Below are 15,676 nucleotides of genomic sequence, written 5' to 3'. Positions count from 1 at the left end.
GCTTTTTTGTAGCTGTTCCGTGTCCTAATAGATTTGAGTCCTGAATAGTGGACTAACCTTTATTAACACCGAATATCCTAATAGGATGCTTGAAAAATTTAGACAAACTATTTAAAATCTATGAAAACTTTTAATGCCATTGTTTTATGTAATGTATGTATTTTTGCATAATAGGCATTTTTCTTATATAGTTTTGTTAACATTTTTGTACAGGTTTAGCGCTGCAGCTTCTATGTATCCACTTTACATAGCAGCTGCAAAACGCCGCTTTAAGTCGAATCTGTCAGTGAGCTGGATTGACGGCTCAGGATGATAGCGGCTCCTGGGTGCCTCTGACACCACATCAAACCCTAATACTGATCAAACCAAAAATATATAATTCTAGTGTCCGGACACCTTCATGTAGGACATAAATGGAAGTTCCATCTGAAGGACCCCATTGATGTAATCTTTTAAACATTATTTAAAGTAGATTTATCATTTTGGAAATACTGTGCGCAGGTCTGTACTACTCGTCTTTATCAGCATAGCTAACAGCTGTACATACATGAAGCGAGAATGAGAAGAACATATTCATTTCATGCTGCCCTGATAAGAATTGAACCCATAGCCTCAAAGCTGCCTGTCTGCACTAAACAGATTCAGTATGCCATCCTGACCCTATGTCACCCTATAGATCACACTGTTGCTTGCCCATCGGATTTAGTAGCAGGTCTGCATATATTCGGTCATCTTACAAAAAGCCAAATCTTGGACGAAGCACAAAGATGTCATGATTTGCAAAAAAAATTGTTTGACAACAGACGGTTAATCTTAGGTTAAAAGAGTTGTCTGGCTGTTCGCCCACTTGCTTCGGAAGTTCCCTCACAAATTAAAGATGATTGCTGGGGCTCCATCACTGTGATTAGTTTATAAATTGAGGAAAAAATGGATTGTTCACATCAGGGAAGCCTCTTATATAATAAGGTAAATTGGCAATAGGTACCTAGAAGAAAGAAGAAAGCCAAACCTGTAATGGTTGCACAAAATATGCCAAATCTGGGAATGTTTTAAGAATATGTTTCTGAAGAGGTTGTACTAAATTAGAAATCAGTGTAAAGTTTTTTTATTTCCAAAAACAGCGCCACTCTTGTCCATGAGCAGTGACGGGTATTACAGCTTAACTCCATCAAAGGGGATGAGCTGCAATATCAGATACAACCCATGAACAAGAGTGGCACGGGGGGATATAAGGAGAAATGGTGGTGGGTACACTTTAGAAGATGCCTGCGTGCTTTACCCCTATATGTTTTATTACTATTTACTATATTTAATAACAGTTTTGAAGAGTGAAAAGCCTGAAAAGCTTTCAGTACACGTTCCACTACTGCCGACATCTTACAGCGCATACAGATGAAGGTGTATCTCACAGCGGTACAGGGTTGTGAGATAGCATCGCTTAGCCAGTATAGATTACTGTGCCCAAGTGCCCAGAGATACGGACACTTACTGATATCTACAGATGATTTATGTCCTCTGACAAAGAGGTAATGACAACAGAAAGCTCAAGGGAATGCTTTCTAAAGTAAAAAAGACGAGCACAAAACAGTCAGTGATTGGCCGCAACTTTAAGAAAAAGTAAGATTATTTGATGTCCTGATCCGGTCTACTATTCTGTTCTATAATGAAATGCTCAACCGTCACCTGAAAACATCGGTGGTCACCATTATGTGCCTGTGGACGGGATCTCTGTATTATTTACAATGCCCTATTAAATCTGAATTAATGGGCCCAATAGCACCCAATACATGGTTCCCAATAAAGCTAATCTTTCTTTTTTCCTTGGGCAAAGATTCAGTGTAATGCCCCTCTCTCACAAAATTATATATACTAATTCCTGTATACTGATATATATCTGTAGTCCAGCGGCCCAATGATCAACCAGAGGCATTGCGTGATGCGCCCGGGCCCCATGTATCCCATTACCATTAACGGGGTTTTCCCATAACTAAAATGTATCACCTATTAACAGATGATAATAAATATCTGATCGGTGGTGGTCCGACCACTGGGACCCCCACTGATACAGAGAACAGGATTACCTGGCCGTCCCTCTGCGCCCCATATGAATGGAGTGGTACTGCACATGCTCAGCCAACGCTCCACTCACTTTCCATAGGGCTGACGCTTGGCTATCTTCAGTAGCCCCGTAGAAAATTAATGGAGCTGTAGCCGAACATGCACAATACCGCTCTATTTATATGGGGGGCACAGGGATGGCTAGGTGAGCCAGTTTTTGGGGTCAGTGGGGGTCCCAGTGGTCGGACCCACACCGATCATATAACTCTTGCTGATGATACACCCCTGTGTCTATACGCCATGCTAGTCTGTTTGCCACCAACCAAAAGCCTAGATAGGACAGTGCCTTTTTCTTATAATAGTAGTCACTTAATAGTAGTCACTGAGCAGACGCATCCACAATATTTTTTTAATGTTTTTTTTAAATGTATGGAATCTTCTTACGAAGAGGAGATTGTAGGGAAATGTGGCACATGACAAACAGGACTTACACATATGAGGGTCATATATGGCATCATGCTATTTTTCATTCCCTGAAGGGATCATTAGGGGGCCATTTAGTGGATGTAATTGCTCCCATGAGTTCAGTAAAAAGGAATTAATCACCTATGTTTTACTAATTAAAAGCAGACACTGAACATAATCTTTTTTTTCTAGTCTATTTGTATTTTCTGATTGTAGATTTTTTTAATTCTATTTTCTCTACATGATTATGGGGGCGGCCATCTTTCCCGAGCTGCTGTTAACAGCATTTAGAGATTTGCTTTACAGCAGCCCCATGGACAATAGGAAACAATAGTAACAGATTTTGATTAACATCTGTGGGCGAGCTTCTAGGCACGCTCTGTGACCTGGGCAGAGGTCATTGTGCAGGGAGGGGGAGGCGGGGAGCTGTGTCCATCCCTTATTGTCAATGGTGGATACTGTGTTATCTATCATTGTAATCCTGCCTGTAATGATAATGAGATGATTGCTGAGAACTGATCAATACAGAACAGGAAGGGTCAGTCTATTGTGAGGCTCAGTGGCTAAAGTGAAAACTGCACGTTTTTGGGTTATTTTTTAATCTAGATAATGGTAGAGAACATTTTTTTAAAAATACCCCAAATTCTTAAAAAATATGAACAAAAACTTGATGGAAACTATAGGTCATTTTCTGATAACACATTCGTTCAACTATAATATAAGGTAATGTGACAGTGTCATTCCAGTGAAAGGTTCCCTTTAAAAATGTTGCTACAAGGTGGTTAACATAAAGGCAAGCAGACAAAATAGGTGTTAATTTCTTCAATATGCAGGCAATGACCATGGAGCCTGCAATGTCTTCATAGCATATATAAATGCATATATTCTGACATTTGGTATAGTTAAAGGAGTTGTTAGAGATTAGAAAAAAACATCACTAAAGGGATGTTCATAGGCCATGTCATGTATTGCAGCATTCAAGTTAATGGGGCTGAGCTGCAGTACCAGACAAAGCCTATGGCAAAGAGTGGCGCTGTTTCTGGAAAAAAAAATGCCGCAACCATGTTCTTCTCTGATACAACTCCTTTAAGTGGTAATTTATGTAAATATTGAAACATTTTTGTCTTCTATTTCTTGTCATTAGGAATCACCATACGTGATGTACAAAAAGAATGCCGACGAATTTGAAGGCAATGATAAGTTTGAAGGTTACTGCGTGGAACTAGCACAAGAAGTTGCCAAGCATGTGGGATTCAAGTACAAACTAGAGATCGTAAAGGATGGGAAGTATGGCGCACGTGATTCAGACATGAAAGCATGGAACGGGATGGTGGGGGAGCTGGTGTATGGGGTATGTCTATTATATTGCCCTATTACATTTATACATTTCTGTTACCTAGAGAACCGGTGATACAAGCTTTATGTTTGCTTATGCCTTGAGGCTCATGCACACGCCCTATTATAGCGCCATACAACCTTTTGTTTGTACGGAACAACAATACGCCACCCATAAACTTCTATGAATCCCTGCTATACCTTCATATGATTCACATTTCATATGGCTTGATGCAGAGGTTCTTTCTGATATAGATAATATAGGTCCATTTTCTAAAAAAAAAAAAAATAACACTAAACTACAGAATAAACTTATACCAACAACCTAGAAGGAAAATTGACAGAATCAAATATCCTCGTATATGTGCAGAAAATGGAAGTAAATGTCGATATATATGCTACAGCCAGGTTCCAATTATAACAGAGTACATTGTTTTAGTGCAACACAATCACATAATGCCTTGTTCATATTTTGCACCCTAAAGGGATTATCTAAAAAGGTTTCCTTTTTTTATTTTAGAAACAGCGCCACCCTTGTCCATGGGCTGTGCCTGGGATTGCAGCTCAGCCTCATTCAAGTGAATGGAGTTAAACTACAATACCAGACACAGCCCATGAATGGAAGCCGTGCTGTTTCTGTAAAAAAGCAAACCCTTTTTTTTTATTTCAGACAACCCTTTAAGCATGACATTACAATAGCCATTCTCCATGTTCCTGTCCATGGATCCTAGTAGATCACTAAACTCAGGCTCCGCAAAAAGTAGATCTTATACTAAAAAAGTTTCACCTCTTTATATCAGGTAGCCAAATCATTCTCTGTATAAGGGTACGGCCACACAGAGCGGCCCTGACACGGTCGCAACGCGGCCAACAACCGCGCTGGCGCTATGTAGGAGCGGCTGTCAAATACCTCGTTAAGGGGTATTCCGGTTACATGCGCATGTGCACTGCCGCTCCATTCATTCTCTATGGGAGCGCCGGAGATAGCCGAGTGCAGTGTTCGGCTTTTTCCAGCGCTGCCATAGAGAATGGATAGGGGGTAAGTTGTTGTAATTTGCAAAATCGTGCGGCCATAAAGGGTGTATTAATTCTTGGCCGCACGATTTTGCAGATAAAGGGGCGGTTTACCCGCGTTAACATGCGGCCACTAACAGGCTGTTTGACAGCCTCACCGAACATGGTGCTGGCGCGGTTGTTATCCGCATTGTGACCGTGTCAGGGCCGCTCCGTGTGGCCCTACCCTTAGGGGACATGATTTGCCTAGTACAGGACGGCAGGTGCAGGGAAATTAAATTCCCTGCAGCCACTTCTTCCCCTGTCACCAACAGGGGAAAGGACTATGGACATTCAGCAGCACACGAGAAGGTTTTATAGCTCTTCTTATAGAAAATGGAAACATTCCCTGAATGATGATCCTAGGATCAGTAGACGTCTCACTATCCACCTTAATGAATGTCGCTTTTCCTTCTCGGTATAGAAATGAAAAGTCAACATTCATACAAAGGAATCACATACCAGCGAGCCACATTCCCATTTGCTGTCACTGTAGGCAAATTTCCAGAACTACAGTATTTAAAAATAAAAAAAAAAAGGAAAAAAGCTGCGATACCTGAGGCATGTGTGTATAAGGTTTGTTGGGGCATCCCTACAGCAGGGAATAGGTTAAAATAAAAGGAAATTTCTCCAAACCCCTTCAGCTTTTTCTAGTGTACGGATTCCCAATAGGAGACCATAAGGGGAAAAGGAAACCCAATGCTTTATTTATTAATTAAGTTTATATAATTAATTGGAGTTTATACAGCGCTGTCTGATTTCTATCTCTCCATCCAAAGTCTGCTGGGTGCATCCCCCCCCCCCCCCCCCCCTCCCGTCCTACTTTTTTTTTCTCTTCTAGCCCCCCTACGGCTATGGACATGTTGTTGCTTTACCTCCCTCAATGGAAGCTGGTAACCATGGCAACCTCACTATGGTGCCTGCGTTGCGGCCTGCAGCCATTTTGGTAACCTTTCCTATTCTCACATGCTCTGTCTCAGTGGGTGCAGAATTTCAGCACTCATCTGACAGTGAGCCTAAAGGATACTTCAGCTTTTTGCTCTGCACGTCCTCCACGATGACTTGCCTGCCCTTTGGTGTATAAAACCCCTTAATGAATCTACAATACTTGTCCTTTAATCTGCTGTTTTTATAGATTCTATTAAATAAACGTATTCAGCTCTTTCTGCATGAAGCATGTAGGAATTTTTCAGTTACAAATCATGGGTAAGAACAGACCTTTAAAGGGGCCGTCCGGTTTCGAAAACCCATTTTTAAATATACTATTAGGGAAGCCAGAATAAATAGATGGGGGTCTCCTGTTCAGGATTCTCATCTATTAGCCAAAGCAGAGATTGGCTACAAAGAGTGTCTCTCACTCTGGAGGACCCAGCATGTCCATGCATTTCATGGACATCCCATTTATTTCAATAGGAACTGTGTAATGCTTCATTTCTTCTGTGGTGGTGCTGCAGGGAAAATCTGTAGGTTCCCCTACAGATTACAGCTGATTGCTGGGGGTCCCAGCAGCGGGACAACCTGTAATCAGTTTATTTCCGGGCTTTATTCAAACACAAAGGAATTGTCTAAATTGGACAACCCCTTTAATTCTGTGACACCCCCCCCCCACCTATAATCTGTGAATATCTATGATCGTTGGATTTTCCCTTCAATATTGTAAGCTCTGTGACTAGAAGATGATTTCCCGAGACCCCAGCAAACAGCTGATTTTGGTGGAGAAGGCTCCAGCAAGGGTCATCATCCATGTAATACATAGACGGCCCGAGTCCACCAAAGTGAGAGCTACTCCTTGTTAGCTTCTCTATTCTCTAGCTCATAGCGGGGGTCCTGAGTGTGGGATAGAAGTTGTCCCCTTTAATAATAACTGTTCATGACAGTATTTGTATCAGTAAATAACAGTAGACGCTTCTGATTCTATGAGGTCCTCTAAAGGAGTAGATGTCTAGGTGCATGTATAAGGTTGAGCCACGGGATGGTAAACGGCCCTTGCAGGTTTGTCACGGAAAAGACGGAATGTAGACCAGGATCCCATAGCAACAAAAACTTTACTAAGCTGGTGTTCACGTCACACCTGGCCACAGCAGGCAAATTAACACTTTGCAATATGAGGAACAGTTTCTTACACATGGCAGTTCAGACTGTAGGTTGATGGCTAGTTTCGTCGGACAGTCAAGGGTGCTCCTCCCTGATACAGGGGATGTCCGGTAAATTTAGGCCTACTAGGCCACAACTTGCTGCATTGCTCCACTGTCTCATGTGGTAAGGATTCTGCCCTTCACCCACCGACCACAGCTCACACGACACTGCCCACACACAGGAAGGCTCCTGACCGTCACCTATCGACCACAGCTCACACGACACTGCCCACACACAGGAAGGCTCCTGACTGTCACCCACCAACCACAGCTCACACCACACTGCCCACACACAGGAAGGCTCCTGACTGTCACCCACCAACCACAGCTCATATGACTCTGAACACATATGGGGAGGCTTCCGTACATCACTCGCAAACAGTTTCAGGACCCACACACGATGGTTCACAGCTAGTGTTGTCGCTTTATACAGCAACTTGACAGTTCCCTCCCTAGCAGCTCTCGCTCTCTCTAGCCAGGTCCCTTCTCTTCCACCCAAACACTAATTGCATTTTATACAAGAGTTGCCGCCCCCAGCATCATGACGCAATGTGGTCACTCTTTGATGTCCTGGCGCAGTTATGGCCCAGCGTAATTTAACAAAGATGTCGTCCTGGCCGTGCACCAAGTAATTTAGACCACAAGCTAGCCAACTATGATCCGTCACACCTGCTAAAAACAAAAGTAACGTTAGCTTACATGCACATGATGCGTATTTTGCTGCGCAGGAAAAAAACAGACCTGAAGGTGCGGTTTTTACGTTTTGCTGCGTAAATCACGGCATTTTCATTCTGCGGGATTTGCTGCGTATTTCTGTAGAACTACAGGGATAGAATTTGCAAGCGAAATCTTGAGATAAATTGACATTCCGCGGTTTAAAAATATGCATGTCGGGTCAATTTACGTCCCGAAAAACACTGCAGCATGGACATGAGACTCCCTGGATTCTCATTGGCAATGCTGGTACTGTATTACGCTGTCGTTTTGCCGCATGCAAATACTCACAGCAAAAATGCATGTAATACGCATCGTGTGCATTGACCCTAACCCTAACAACAAAAATACAAGTCATACAGGCCGCTCCTCCTGTAGAATGCCACCTAGAGGACGAAAAGATAAAAACAACACACAAAAAAATAATAAAACACAGCATTTAAAGGCGCAGTGCATAAATAAAGCATGTTCTAGTATATGTACACACGCACCAGTAGTAAAGCACACAACCAGCAGAGTGACATTTTTCATGCACAAAATAATACCTTTAATACAGCACCAAGGTGCTAGATACAGTAGGTGCCGGATTATCAGATATCCTGGGTGATCAGTCTATTACAGAACAATATATAAAGTCTATGATAGAGAATTTACTAATTTATAGTAAAATTCCTATGAACTGGCAGCTGCAGGATCTGAGTCAAGACTGAAACTGTGAATGAATAGACAACACAGAATCTGAGCAGACAAGAATGTGAGGTCAACCCGAGCCCTGAACAATCTGCTAAGTAAAATGTAGTGGGTGGCTCTGTGAGCAACGGCATACGTACTATAGGGGCAGCCCATGTGTCGGCCCTTAGAGAGATGGAGACCAGTTCTGGCTGGTCCGATCGCCTTTGCTCTTAGGTGGCAACAACCTATACTCCCCTCTTCAGAGGAACTGCATTTTTAGCAAACAAGGATGTAGGAAATTGGCTCCAAGGTCATATCAAGGGCGTTGAAAAGGGAAACAAACAACAAGGCACTTCTGTGATCATATAGGGAATCTAGCTTTATCTTATCTATATACATAACTGTCTGCAAAGACCTACAAGAAGATACCAACCTATCTTCCACCAATTTTTCACTGGTACTAGTGCCAGTCACAACTTGCATATGCTTAGTGCAGTGCATGAGGGGGTAATGCGTAACCCCCAAAGAGAGAATCCCTGTATTCTGCACACACCCCCGCCCCCCTCAGATCCTGCACTAGGCAAAACAAAGGGGTAGATCTAGGAATACTGGCACAGCCCAACTTGACATAAGAGGATGACTCAAGAATATTCTGGAAAATTTTTGAGCTTAGGTAGAAATGATCTTTAAATAGATAATCCTATGGAAGTACCGCATGAGAAAAGAGGGTGCAATATTTTATATTGTGTTTCAGAAATTTGCCCTAATGCTAATATATTACCTGTCTTCCATGGTGTTCATTATTTTCCTTCTCTTTCTACAGAGAGCTGACTTGGCGGTTGCACCCTTAACAATTACACTGGTCCGTGAAGAAGTTATTGATTTTTCCAAACCTTTCATGAGTTTGGGTATATCCATTATGATCAAGAAACCTCAGAAATCAAAACCTGGTGTTTTCTCCTTCCTGGATCCCCTGGCGTATGAAATCTGGATGTGCATAGTCTTCGCCTACATTGGAGTTAGTGTGGTTCTCTTTTTGGTCAGTCGATTTAGCCCATATGAATGGCACAATGAAGAATATGAGGAGGGAAGAGACCAGCCTTCAACGGATCATTCAAATGAATTTGGAATATTTAATAGCCTCTGGTTCTCCTTGGGAGCATTTATGCAACAAGGGTGTGACATTTCCCCCAGGTAAGTCTGAAAGATTTATGGTTATATATCTCAACCATTTGCTTACATGGTTGACCAACCAAGATCCTCTTTTCGGAAGGGAAAGACATGTCATATTATGAAATACGTTATGTGAATCTTCAATCTGTTTGCATGTAATTCATCAATAAGTGTATGTACAAGGTATAGTTAGCTCTGAATTGAAATAATTTCAAGAAGTGATGGAACCACTAATGCGTTTCGGGCTAGCCCTAGTTTGAAACATACATAAAAAATACACAAGCACTACTCCATATCATCTAAAATAAAAAGCAAGTTTGCAAATAATCTTTCTTAAAAATGTGCTGGAGTTCTGTGTATGCAGCTATTATGCAGACCTATGTGTCTCCATGGTTACAATACAGACTACAAACAAACCTTTCCTAGGTTATCAAGAAGAGGGGGCAGGTGGAAGGGAGTAACATATGACTGGAGTATCAAATTACAAACAGGGTTGTTAGTAGTCTTATACAAGTTAGATACAATGGTCTACACAAAATGGTAGGTTACATTTAATCAAGGCTGTTTGCATAGTTGCTTCATTTGGCTTCACATATGCATTTCCATTGATAACAGATAAGGATTCCAGTAGCCCCATTGACTTATAATGGGGTACGTTGTGTGCCTTATTAGAACTAGATCAATACAAACATTGGTTGCATATGTGTCCATAGCCTTTAAATAAAGTGTTGTTGGTTTTTTGGCTTTTGGAGGGCTAAGGTGTCGAAGAGGAACTTGTAATATTAGGTGGACAAGTAAAGATAGGTAAACCAACACCTTTGGGCGGTCACAAAATTATTAACTTTCATTTCCCATCACAGTAGAAACATCCATAGTTTGAAGCAGTGTTGGACTGGGGTTCTTTGGGCTCACCAGAGGATGTGACTCTGAGGGTTCACCGCCAATCTATACAGAACATGTACCTGCCTCCTTAATTGTACCGTAACCTTGTTATTATTTAACACACAGGACATATAATCAATGGTTTGATTTTTGTGAGTCATCGCATAAGAGATATTTCCAGTGGCAAGTGATTGGCGCCATAGTAACCCTAAAATGGGGTCTTTTGGTCCCATTAGTGTCTTAAAGTCTGGGCCCACTGGAGGATCATCTAATACTCCAGTGGGCCATCCTCATTCTGTATGGATGTTTGTACTGTGTGTGAGTTAAAGTTTTTATGCTTTAGAAACTGGAGTTCTGGTTTATATACCTAAAGGAGGACATACCAAGCACACCCTAGATATGAACTTGTGTATGCTCCATGCGGTTGACCAAAGGGACAACCCTTTAAGGTATTTTATATATTGAATATTGCATTGCATAAAACAGTGGTCTCCAACTTGTGGCTCTTCAGCTGTTGCAAAACTACAACTCCTAGCATGCCCTGTTACAGATTTTGAATTGGGGTCCAGATGCTTCACCTCTGTATATACAGTATTTCCAGCCTCTAAGGTAATTTAACCCATGGAGGGAAACATTGGTTTTTCATGACGTAAACCAGCTTTATTAAGTTTTTCTATTAGAGGTTTTGCACCATTTTTGATAAAATGTTAAACAAGACAATCATGAGATGTACGTGTCTGCAGTGCAGGAAATATTCCATTAAACATGACTTTCTCACAGGCCTGCAGATGAAGGACACGATAAGGCTGTTTTTACTTCCATTGTTCCTGCCATTATTAATAATAACTCAATTTTTCTGGAGCTGTAGGCTTTAAAAGCTTTTCTATTTGTTATTTAAATGCGGGGGACACTCCTTGCTTTATAAGTTGCATTCATATTAGGACAGAGTTCTGCTTCCTACGTGGCTTTATTCTAAAGCCTTTCGATCAAATATACGCAATGCTTGTTCAAAAATTTTATACTAGAGTTTAGTGATACAAGTGGGTAATACATCATAGGTAATTCCTTCCATCCCTTAAAGTGGTTGTCCAATTTATAGAACCCATATTTATATAATCTATTAGTGAATTCTGAGTTTATAGGGGGGGGGGTGTCTCCTGTTCAGGTTCTTCATCCCGGTCAGAGTGAAGAGCAGTTACAAAAACGTCTTCTGCTCTGGAGGACCTGTACTGTCCTGCATTAAACAGACAACCCCTTGATATGAATGGGCGTTGTGTAATGCTTAATTTTCCCTGTGGTGGTGCTATAGGGAAATTGAACAGTTTCCCTACAGATTAAAGCTTATCGCTGGTATTCCCAGTAAGGGGATCTGCTTATTGTCATGGGACCCTTCTAACAAGAAGGGATGTCCAAAGTGGACAACCACTTTACGTTTGTCAAATTAAAGCGTAACTAAAAGTTCAACAAACTTCTGACATGTCATAGTGACATGTCAGAATTATTGGTTGATGGGGGTCCGAGCACTGAGACTCCACCAATCGCTAAAACGAAGTGGCAGAAGTACTTGTTCTGCTTTTTCCGGAAATCAATGTATCGGAGTTCGAGCTCAATAGAAAGTCTATGAGCCCGTACTTCGCTACATCGGCTTTCCGGAAAAAGCCGAACAGAAAGTAAGCGGCTCAGCACTCACACAAGCACGTCTGCCGCTTCGTTTTAGTGATTTGTGGGGGTCTCAGTCCTCAGACCCCCATCAATTAAAACTTCTGACATATATCACTATGACATGTCTGGAGTTTGTTGAACGTTTAGTTACCCTTTAATGTAAGATATATATGCCTACACTCCCGGAATTTCCTGTGGACTCCTGGAAAAAGAGAACTTTTGGACTCCCAGATTATCAGTAAAGACATTGGTGGCTCAGCTGTAGCGTGTGCCAGGGCATCATACATTTCTGTGCCCCATACAGTCAACTTGACGAGGCCCCCCATGTATTTAATATTCCTACTTTCAAGAAGCAGGCTATAAACACCAATGCACCTACTGTAAACGACAGAATGCGTCCTCCATAACGCTGAGAGGGTCTCTGCATGACAGGAGCAGCACAATTTCAGTGTCTCTGCAGGACAGGCATAGAAATCCTCAGTGCTTTTAGTGATGCTGTCTCCTCTCTCTTCTCTGACTGCTCCAATGTCTCCATCTCTCTGACTATTGTGTAATACAGCAACAATTCAGGTGATTTAACCCTTACACTGCCTCCCTAAGGAGATTATTGTTACATTACTATAAGGGTTACATCTCCTGACTTGTTGCTGTATTGAAAAAAGTCAGTGAGATGGAATCATTGGAGCAGTCAGAGAGAGAAGAAGAGCACTGACTACCCCCAACACCAAGGGCCTGGAAAAGAATTGCTGCTTTTTATCACCTGGGGCCCCATCCACTCTGATAAACAAGGTTCCAAATAATTTGAAAAAAATGATCACTCTTAGTAGAAGGCACTCCTGCGCTTATGTAGAAGATTGAGCCAAATCCCCAGTCAAGGCAAAATATCTCGGTGGGTAGGAACTTTATTTCTTAAAAGAGACATGTGTAATAAACAGCATATGTCTCAATGGTGGTGTAAGAAGCTACGCGTTTCGACCTCGAACAAAGGTCTTCATCGGACTTGCGCCTTCTACTAAGAGTGATCGTTTTTCCACATTATTTGAAACCTCTTCTTCACATAGACTCCTGCTGATTCTTCAGCCGCCAGTGTTCACTCCGAGGGCCAGCAGACTGCCTATATACGGAGCATCAAGGCTCCACATGCTTGATGATCGACCATGATCGATCACCTAGCACAACTCCGAAAGGTGAGTGTATTTATCGCATATAATATGCATTAGTGCTATCACTGACCACCCTGTTTCCGCGGCATTACACCAGAGGAGCGCTCTGTGTCTCCTTTTTCTTCCCAATATCACTGTTACTCTGATAAACAAGTTGCCCAGTCCTGCAGGGAAACAGGCTTCTATGAAGCAGAGACATTAATGGCTATGAACACCTTTAATAAAGTGGGATTTTTTAATAAAAATGTCTCATAGTGTGTTTGGCGTGACTTTGTAATTACATTTTCTTAAAAATTATTTTTAATTCTTGAGATAGAGCTGCTTTGTATCCCGCTTTGTAGCGGGACTGATGGGTTCAGCGGGGCCTACAAGTCTCTGACTTAAACGTGATCGATAACAGGTGGATCCTGCATGTCAGAGACACGCAGGATCCGCTGTCACTGAACCCGTCCGTCCCTCTGACTTGACGGATTCAGGTCTCAGCGCAAGATACAGCTGCTCTGTATGCAGAATACAAAGCAGCTGTATCTTAAAAAGTCAAAATTATGTTTAATAAAATGTAATTACAAAGTTGCACCAATTACTCTGATACACATTTTATATATATATATATATATATATATATATATATATATATATATATATAAAACACCATAGAATAAAGTGACGGCACCGGGACTTCAGGTTAGATGAAAAAGGGTGGATTTATTCACCTCAAGTGAGAAGCGACGTTTTGGTTTGTCACAGAACCTTTCTCAAGCTGTAGCACACTACACACAGTGTCAAGTATAAATAAAGGATACAGCTAGTAATTTAACAGAATCCAATCAATGTACAGTTTGTAAAAATTAATTGTACAAACATGAGTATCAACCCAGATTAAGGAACAATCATTCATAGTGTATCAATTTAACATTGATTTCATATATTAAGTGCAGCATATGTGAGTATAAAATGTATAAACATCAAGTACAGTGCTTTAATCAGCAATTAGGTTAATCAGTGAAAGATGCAGATGCCAATCTGAGAAATATAAACATATAAAACAGTCACACAGCAGGTCATACATTACCGGTGCTCGAGGAGACCGCGTCCATGCGCACCTACTGCACATACTCAAAGATGGCGCTCAGGCCGGAAATACGGCATATGGAACGCAAGTGGTGAGGAAGTCACCATTGCGCATGCACATGACCGGCACTAGCGTTCCAGCCAGTCTGCGCATGAGCGAGCTACGGAACTCGTCAATTGGGCTCAATATCGTAATGTCTAAGAGTTTGTATGTATAACACATACAACAGTATGGATAGTACTGTACTACTGTGAATGTCATGAACAAAATATTATAAAGAGCGGAAACCTGTATTAAACAGGCCAAATGTCCTGTACTATATTGTGGAAATGGAGCTAAACTCACCATTAAATTGCAATAAACAAACAAATATTACTGGGAATAGTATAATCCCATATGAGATTTCAATTAGACCCACACCTATAGTCTTAGGGGATATGTGTATCTGAATACATACAAAATAAATAAATTATTTGACAGGAGAAGCTGAATTTCTTTATCACATATAGATAGGGAAAACAGAATGGGAATGAAAAAAAAATCTGTTTTATGTTACATGACTATTACACACTATATTATTGTAGTCTTAAACAGTGTTGGAGAACCAATGGACAAATAATTAAAATGAACATGCTATGACCTAAGGAAACGGGCCTCTGCTACTTTCATGCAGCCACCGAATTGCTTCACAGATAGTGTATATCTAAAAATATAAAGAAAACAACAGGTTAATATATAGTACTCCCAAGTACCAGTAAAGAAAGAATGAATAAAAATACATGTAAAAAAGGGTCCACACTAGACCTTTAGGTTACATATGTGTATAAGCTAACTATACCATCAAACGAGTCCTACCAAAAAGTACCCCCAAGGGTTCTGGAGAAGTTGGCACCTATATATATCTAAATATGTGCACCATATGGATATTCCACATTTAACCCCTTAGGAGACATAGTGACAAGTCTGAATATCCACTCCAGTTCCTTTCTTTTAAGGGCCCACTCCCTAGCTCCGCCTCTTCTCATTGGGGGTACTGAATCTATAATTCTAAATTTAAGTTGTGAGACTCCATGTTTATTTTCCGAAAAATGTCTAGAAACTAGTAAATCCCGTCTTTTAGTATTAATATTGGATTTATGATTCCTCATTCTCAAGGTCACCTCTGTAGTGGTCTCCCCAACATAGTGAAGGCCACAAGGGCAGCTTAATAGGTAGATAGCAAATGATGTCTGGCAAGTAAAGAAACTCCTGATGTTCATTAATTTACCAGTTTGGGGATGGTTAAAAGTGTT

The 15,676-nt window shown here is 41.3% G+C and overlaps 1 protein-coding gene across 4 annotated transcripts in view; it reads left to right on the top strand.

The window, feature by feature from the left end:
* GRIA1 (glutamate ionotropic receptor AMPA type subunit 1) overlaps positions 1-15,676 on the top strand; it is a 231,002-nt gene that overhangs the window by 174,637 nt on the left and 40,689 nt on the right. For all 4 annotated transcript variants that reach the window (XM_075856123.1, XM_075856124.1, XM_075856121.1 and 1 more), the window contains exons 10-11: positions 3,668-3,874; positions 9,256-9,626. In XM_075856123.1, the coding sequence (XP_075712238.1) occupies positions 3,668-3,874; positions 9,256-9,626 (578 nt within the window). The remainder of the gene's footprint in view (positions 1-3,667; positions 3,875-9,255; positions 9,627-15,676) is intronic.

Source organism: Rhinoderma darwinii, chromosome 3 (genome assembly GCF_050947455.1).
Source record: "Rhinoderma darwinii isolate aRhiDar2 chromosome 3, aRhiDar2.hap1, whole genome shotgun sequence".
In the NCBI taxonomy this organism is placed as follows: Eukaryota; Metazoa; Chordata; class Amphibia; order Anura; family Rhinodermatidae; genus Rhinoderma; species Rhinoderma darwinii.
Note: the sequence above shows the minus strand (reverse complement) of the source record. Positions and strands in the feature narration are given on the sequence as shown.